The sequence below is a fragment of the Lactuca virosa genome, chromosome 4 (genome assembly GCF_052849685.1).
Source record: "Lactuca virosa cultivar CGN04683 chromosome 4, Lactuca_virosa_CGN04683_v6, whole genome shotgun sequence".
Lineage (NCBI taxonomy): Eukaryota > Viridiplantae > Streptophyta > Magnoliopsida > Asterales > Asteraceae > Lactuca > Lactuca virosa.
Genome location: NC_136429.1, coordinates 120,169,358 through 120,177,495, shown reverse-complemented (window position 1 = coordinate 120,177,495; position 8,138 = coordinate 120,169,358). Strand labels below are relative to the sequence as shown.

The window sequence follows — 8,138 nt, the reverse complement described above, 5'->3', positions numbered from 1 at the left end:
TGAGCCCCAACGGGGCGATGATTGATTGCGAGCTGCAGCTAGTGAGGGTTCGCACTCCTAGTGGGGGAGAGTTAGTGATTCAGGGTGAGAGACCACATTGCGGACCGATTCTCTGTTCAGCAGCGGGAGCGAGACGTTACTTTCAGCAGGGTTGCGCGGGATATGTTGCTTACGTCATGGATACCCGTGATAAGGGTAAGGCGACGGTCGATGATGTACCAGTAGTGCGAGAGTACTCGGACGTATTCCCGAAGGATTTGCCTAGGATACCTCTAGAGAGACAGGTTGAGTTCCGGATTGACTTGGTCCCTAGTGCGGCTCCGATGGCCAAGGCACCATATCGGTTGGCTCCTCCCAAGATGCAGGAGTTGTCTACGCAGCTGCAGGAGCTGCTAGACAAGGGTTTTATCAGGCCGGGCAGTTCGCCATGGGGAGCCCCGATCCTGTTTGTAAAGAAGAAGGACGGGTCGCACCGTATGTGCATAGACTACCGGGAGCTGAACAAGGTGACGGTGAAGAACCGTTACCCACTCCCGAGGATAGATGATTTTTTCGACCAGCTTTAGGGAGCATCTTGGTTCTCCAAGATTAATCTACGGTCCGGATATCACCAGATGCGGGTCAGAGATGATGATGTGCAGAAGACCGCTTTTAGGACCCGCTATGGTCACTATGAGTTTGTGGTGATGTCGTTTGGGCTCACCAATGCTCCAGCCGCGTTCATGGATCTCATGAACCGTGTGTGCAGGCCGATGCTGGATCGGTCTGTAATAGTATTCATTGACGATATCTTGGGTTACTCCAAGACTCAGGAGCAGCATGAGGAGCACCTGAGAGAGGTGCAAGAGACACTGAGGAGGGAGAGACTTTTCGCGAAGTTCTCCAAGTGCGAGTTCTGGTTGCGTGAGGTGCAGTTTCTTAGGCACCTCGTCAACCAGGAGGGTATTTTGGTAGATCCGGCCAAAATAGAGGCCGTAATGCAGTGGGAGATCCCGAAGTCTCCATCCGAGATTCGAAGCTTCCTGGGTTTGGCAGGGTATTACAGGAGATTTATCCAAGATTTCTCTAAGATAGCAGTTCCGCTGACCCGACTGACCAAGAAGTCGGTGGTATTTCGCTGGGGTCCTGAGCAGCAGACAGCCTTTGAGACGCTCAAGCAGCGACTGTGCGAGGCGCCGATTCTTACCCTGCCAGAGGGAGTAGATGACTTTGTAGTCTACTGTGACGCTTCGATCACAGGTATGGGAGCAGTGTTGATGCAGCGGGGGCATGTGATAGCTTATGCCTCGAGACAGTTGAAGCCTCACGAGGCTAACTACCCGACACATGATTTGGAGCTGGGGGAGGTGGTGTTCGCCCTCAAGATTTGACGGCATTACCTCTATGGGGTCCGGTGTACTATCTACACGGACCACAAGAGTTTGAGGTACCTCATGGATCAACCGAATCTGAACATGAGGTAGTGTCGGTGGTTAGATGTGGTAAAGGATTACGACTGTGAGATCCTTTATCACCCGGGCAAGGCCAACGTAGTGGCCAACGCAGTGAGCCGCAAGGCGGTAGCGGCTCCGATCCGAGGTATCAGTCCGAGGATGACAGTGATTACTCCACTGCTGGAGCAGATTAGGGAGGCGCAGGTTGAAGGCCTGAAGGAGGAGCGCCAGAAGTGCGAGAGGATAGTGGGTCGAGTAGCTTCGTTTGATTACGATAGCCGAAGATTGCTGACCCTGCATGGTAGGGTCTGGGTACCCTACTGGGGCGGAGTACGGCAGGTGTTGATGGATGAGGCCTACAAGTCTCAATTCTCCATCCACCCAGGGGCGACGAAGATGTACAGGGATCTTCGACCCGATTACTGGTGGCCCTGCATGAAGCGGGACGTAGCCTGGTACATGGAGAGATGATTGACCTGCAGGAAGGTTAAGGCAGAGCACCAGAGGCCCCACAGAAAGATGCAGCCGTTAGACATTCCCGTGTGGAAATGGGAGGATATTACTATGGACTTCATTACTAAGCTTCCCAGGACCACACGTGGGGTCGATTCGATATGGCTTATCGTGGATCGGTTGACCAAGAGTCCTCATTTCATACCAATCCAGGAGAGCATATCGGCCGAGAAGTTGGCCGAGATTTATGTGCGAGAGGTAGTGGCACGTCATGGAGTGCCTGGCTCGGTGGTGTCAGACTGAGATGTCCGATTTACTTCCAGGTTTTGGAAGCGGTTTCACGACGAGATGGGTACTCGCCTCCATTTTAGCACCGCTTTCCACCCTCAGACGGATGGACAAAGCGAGAGGATGATTCAGACTCTCGATGACATGCTTCGGGCATGTGTGCTAGATTTCGGTGGCAGTTTGGATACGTATCTTCCGTTAGCGGAATTTTCGTATAAAAACAGCTATCACTCCAGTATAGACCGGCCTCCCTTCGAGATGCTCTACGGGAGGAAGTGTAGGACCCCAATCTATTGGGGTGAGGTCGGTCAGAGAGTCATGGGGAGTACGGAGGTAGTACTCAAGACCACGGAGCAGATTCAACAAGTCCGGAGCAGGCTTCAGATAGCTCAGAGCCGGTAGAAGAGCTACGCTGACATGCAACGTTCAGACTTGGAATTTCAGGTGGGCGATATGGTCCTCCTGAAAGTGTCACCCTGGAAGGGTGTTATCAGGTTTCGAAAGCGAGGCAAGCTTGGCCCCAGGTTCATTGGTCTGTTTAGGGTTTTGGCCCGGGTGGGTCGGGTTGCTTATCGATTAGATTTTCCAGCAGAGCTCAGCCAGATCCACTGCACGTTCCATGTTTCTCAGTTACGGAAGTGCTTAGTGGATGATTCAACAGTGGTACCCCTTGAGGATATTCAGGTTGATGACAACCTGAACTACATTGAGAAACCAGTGGCGATTTTAGACCGCAAGACGAAAGAGGTGAGGAACAAGAGAGTAGAGTTAGTGAAGGTGTAATGGCAGCACCAGAAGGGTTCAGAGTGGACATGGGAGCCCGAGGAGGAGATGAGGGAGCACTATCAGGAGTTATTTTCAGATTCATCAGACTTCGAGGACGAAGTCTAAGACAAGTGGGGGAGAATTGTAATGCCCCGTTCCCGGTACGTATTTAGTTCATTAAATGCTCATTTTATAAGAGCTACTCGACGAGTTGGTAGCCCTAACTCGTCGAGTAGATGCCAGTTTAATCGTCGGGTTTAAGTGGACTACTCGACGAGTCAGGAATAGACTCGGCGAGTAGGTCCATCAGGAGGAAACCCTAATCCTTAAGGTTTGCACCCTATTTAAGCAACATTATGAGTCTTCATCCCATCCCCCATCACCTTCACAGCCTACTCTCAAAACCCTAATCAATCTTGTGCATTCTTGAGCCATTTTTTTCCTTATATTTGTGTGGTTGAAGCTAGGAGAAGGAAGACAAAGAGTGAGTACAACAAAGGAGGGCAGAAGATCTAGAGTTCTTGGGTCATCTCAGACTTATTAAAGGTATAAAGCTAATACCTTGGCTTCTACCCATTTAGATCTCCTTATAGACTTGATATTTGCACTTTTTGGGTCCTTTCCAAGGTCATTCCGAGATTTGAAACTTGGGGGAGGAAAGGACTTCAGATCTTGATATTTCTTAGCTTTAGAAGCCCAAAGTTGTCACCTTTATTCAACCATGACTCCATGACATGTTATAGACCTTCATTTTTAGCTTGGAATGAGTGTTTTAGCTTCATAACATCATGCACGAACGTAAAGTTAGCAACTTTACGTGTAATGCTAGTCTAAGGAGTACAGATCTATGAGTTAGAAGCATTGAAATGGATTAGAATCGACTGAATGGATATGTCACAAGGAGGACTCGGCGAGTTGTTCTCGGACTCAGCGAGGCAGGTCGTGAACCCTAACTCCTTTTCTGATTTGGAGTAGGACCAGTGAGTGGAGGTAGTGACTCAGTGGGTGGAACAGGACTTGGACACGAAAGTTGAAGAACTCGACGACTTTACGAAGGGACTCGGCGAGTTAGAGTCGATATGTCCCTTTTCTGATTACGCTAGGACTCGGCGATTCTAAGGACGATTCGACGAGTCAGTTCGTCTAGTCGCGATGTCGATTAGCATGGAGACTCGGCGAGTCATAGGGTGACTCGGCGAGTCAAATCGCGAATCTTAGGGTTTTTGAGTTCTAGAACTCGACGAGTCAATAGGCTGACTCGACGAGTAAGTCAACCTAGAAGGTTGACTTTGGTCAGGACGTTGACTTTGACCAGGGGTAAAATGGTCATTTTACCCTAAGAAGGATTATCAGTTTTTGATTAAGTGTTGTTATGGAATTTATAGCTGGAGAGTCGCCGGAGCAGCAGATAGGGATCCCTCACCCAGTTTTTCAGCAGTCAGTCATACGAGGTGAGTTTCCTTCCAGTAAGAACGGGTCTACGGCCACAATGCCGACCCGTTTAGATGATAGTAGTTCCTGACTTCGGTCTGATGTCGGGGTGGTCCCGAGAAGTAGTTATGTATGCTTGATGTCTTCGTGATTCATGCATGTTTATGATATGTGTATATGTTCCGGACTCCGGTCCGATGCCGGGCAAGCCCGATGCAGTATATGTGATTATGTTATATGTTCATGATTATGTTATGTTCAGTTTATTCCGTACTTCGGTCCGATGCCGGGCGGGGCCCGATGCAGTGGGCGGGGCCCAATTTATGCCGGACTTCGGTCCGATGCCGGGCGGGGCCCGATGTAGTGGGCAAGGCCCAGTATGTGTTATATGTATTATTGTATGGTATGTGGTAGTTTGGGGGAGCTCACTAAGTTTCATGCTTACAGTTTTCAGTTTTGGTTTCAGGTACTTCCACTAGCAAAGGGAAGGGCTCGGGATGATCGCATGACACACACCACAGTCTTCAGCGTGGGAGTTTTACTCTGATATTTTGATATGACATTTGACATGAGATTTGATATATGATAGATATTATGAGATTTTGAAACACATAGTTTATGATTTTATACTTTGGTAATGAAATGATGGTCTAATAATGTTTTGAAAATGAAATTTTTGGGTTGTATTTCTGGGATGTTTCACCTCATCTCATGTAAAATTTTTAATTTTTTTTTAATTTTTAATTTTTTGGATTTTGATATGCAGAAAATAAAAAATAACTAGAAATAAAAATGTTTTCGGGTATTTTTATGAATGCAGAAAAAAATAAAACAAAAAAATAAAAACATTTTTGGATTTTTCAACATTTTAAATGCAAATGCAAAAGAATAAAATGAAAAAAGAAAAATAAATTTTGAAAATTTTAAATGAAAAACTAAAAATTTAAAAAATTTTAACTAAAAATGCAAAATTTTACACTAACCCCCTCCCCAAGCTTAAAATGATGCATTGTCCTCAATGGTAAGAGATGAATGAACAGATCAATAAAGCATATAAAAACAAAAAAGGTGCAACTAGTAAAGAAGGTACCTGATAAGTTTGTAGAAAATCTGATTTTGACGATGAATGTGGCGAAAAATCTGAATTTCAGCAACTTTGAAGATCCTCTGATTTCCCCAAGCTTGCGTGGGACTGCGACTATCTCTTTATTGAAAGCGTAAAAGAAAACTAAAACTACTCCTCGGGTTGCCTCCCGGAAAGCTACCCATTTTAAAGTCTTTGGCTCGACTTTGCCCAACCAGATTAGTAACTGGTGTGGTTGGGACTTCTTTGAAGCTCAAATCTTTTCCTTGTCACTCCAGATCCCTTCAAATATGGCAAAATGGGTGGATCTGGAACTTGTTCAGCAAAATGGAAAGACTCCAGATTGTCTTCAAATAAGTCTTTCAGAATATTAGATTTCTTCCTCTTTCTGATATTCTTCTTTTTCTTTACAGAGTTATCTTCTGAAGTTTTTTCAGATTTTCTTCTTTTCAGATTCGTATCTGAAATCACCACTTCCACCTTTTCCTTGCCCAAAAACATTTTTTTTCTTCAGATTTTCATCTAATTCTTCCTCAGATTCCCGCTCCTCCTCTTCTTTTCCAAAAGTTTGTTCCTTTTCAAATTTTTATCTGATTTTTCTAGAACAGGAATCAGATACTCCTCCTTCACCTCCCCAAGCTTATCTTCTGCCAGCTCCTCTGATGTGTATGATAAATTCCTGTCTGCAAATTTTTCTTGCACAAAGACATTAAAAAACCCACACTAGCCCTCACACAAAAGACTACTAGTACCCATATAACTGACAAAAATATTTTCAGAAGGAAATCATCATTATTAATTTGAAATTTAACCACTTCCTCATCAAACTCCATTGAAATCATTCCATTAAAAACATGAATTTTCGTTTTTGCAGTTTTCATAAAAGGACTTCCTAAAATAATAGAGTTTTTGACAGACACATCAACATTCCCCATGTCCAATATATAGAAATCAGCAGGAAAAATCAGATTATCCACGTGGACAAGAACATCCTCCAGTACACCTTTTGGGTGTACTGTCGAGTGGTCAGCCAACTGTATAATTGTCCCGGTCTTTTGTAAAGTTCCCATTTTTAATTTTTCAAAAACAGAACAGGGAAGGACATTGACTGAATCTCCAAGGTTAAACATGGCATTTAAAAATTTAAGGTCTCCCAATTTACAAGGAACTGATAAATTCCCTAGATCCTTGCACTTTGGGGGTAAACCTTTTTGCAAAATTAAAGAAATATTTTCGCCAACTTTAACAATCTCATTAAATTTCAGTTTTTTATTTGATACACATAAATTTTTCAGAAATTTAGCATAGCGAGAGATGTGTTTGATAATATCCAAAAGTGGAAGATTTACCTCAACCTTGCGAAATATTTCCATGATATCCTCATCCTCTCTTTCGCGCTTCATATTCTTCAGTCTTGATGGGAATGAAGGTAGGGGCTTGTATTCTTTCAGATCTGGCTTCGCTGGTGTTGGAGTTTCTTTTTCTTTATCTTATTCAGCTTCTTCTTCTACCAACACCTCTTCATACTCTTCATCTTCAACTCCTCTTTCTATCTCTTCCACATATCCTTCTTTTATCAGAACTTCTTCAAATTCTTCATCAGCCTTGTTTTTTGGTTCTGATAAGTTTTGACCTCCATATGTTTCCCGCTTCTCAAGAAAATAGAACTCACACTGTGTTTCAGATTGTTTTCTGTGTGCCCTGGTAACTTTCCTTGAGACTCCAGACGACCCACAAAAGTGGCAAGTTGAGACACCTGTTGTTCTAGATTCTTAATACTAGCTCTGGTTTCGGTCTGGAGTGCTTGGGTGCTCGTGGCAAGACTCTTAACTATATCTTCTAAGGCCACAATGGAATTGTTGGGTTGTTGTTGTGTGTTCTGATTCGGGTAATTTGGGTTCTGGAAAGTTTGTTGTTGAAAGTTCTGCTGAAAGGCCGGTTGCTGATAAATTCGTTGCTGATGGAATCCAGGTGGGATCTGATATTGCTGCTTCAGCTGAAAATTATTCTGATAATTATTCCGATAGCCTCCAATAGCTTTTACTGCAGTTGTGTCCTCTTGCAGTAACGCACACATATATGTTGAATGTTCTGTCTTCAAACAGATACCACATGGTTTCTTCGCAACTATTTTTTCTTTCGTCAGGAGCAGAACATCCTTTGTCAATTCAGATATTTGGGACTCCAGATGAGCATTGCTGATTTCCTTGATACCCCTTGGCTAATCTAGATACCACTCATCTTCGTTTCCGGAATATTTAGACTCGATCGCCAGCTTTTCGATAAGCTCCCGGATTTCAGTTGGTGTCATATCACCCAAGGAACCACTACTGGAAGCATTTATCAAGCGCCTCTCCATGGGTGTAAGGCCTTCACAAAAGAAATTATAAAGTTGATAATCGATGATACCATGTTGTGGGCACCGAACTAGTAGCTTCTTGAATCTTTCCCAGTAGGTATGTAAAGCTTCTCGTTTTCCTTGTTTGATCCCAAGGATTTCTCTTCTGATACTGGAGACTCGTGTTTCTAGAAAGTGTTTCACTAAGAACAGCTTCGCGAGTTCTGTCCAAGTGGTGATGGAATCGGATGGGAGTTCATATAACTATTCCCTTGCTGAATCTTGAAGTGAAAAGGCGAATGCCCTTAGTTTGATCTGGTCTTCAGTGACAACATGAAGCTTCATT

At 44.3% G+C, this 8,138-nt stretch overlaps 1 protein-coding gene across 1 annotated transcript; it reads right to left on the bottom strand.

The window, feature by feature from the left end:
- Positions 1-5,976: 5,976 nt before the first annotated feature.
- On the bottom strand, positions 5,977-6,857 carry LOC145104960 (uncharacterized). The gene is made up of 3 exons (XM_079042115.1): positions 6,373-6,857; positions 6,207-6,214; positions 5,977-6,137 (listed from the first exon to the last, which is right to left on the bottom strand). The coding sequence occupies exons 1-3, from the start codon at positions 6,855-6,857 to the stop codon at positions 5,977-5,979; spliced, it is 654 nt and encodes a 217-aa protein (XP_078898241.1).
- Positions 6,858-8,138: the final 1,281 nt, after the last annotated feature.

Excerpts from the sequence above, each read along its gene's own strand:
- LOC145104960 (XM_079042115.1), bottom strand. The coding sequence starts at position 6,857 with ATGAAGCGCGAAAGAGAGGATGAGGATATCATGGAAATATTTCGCAAG.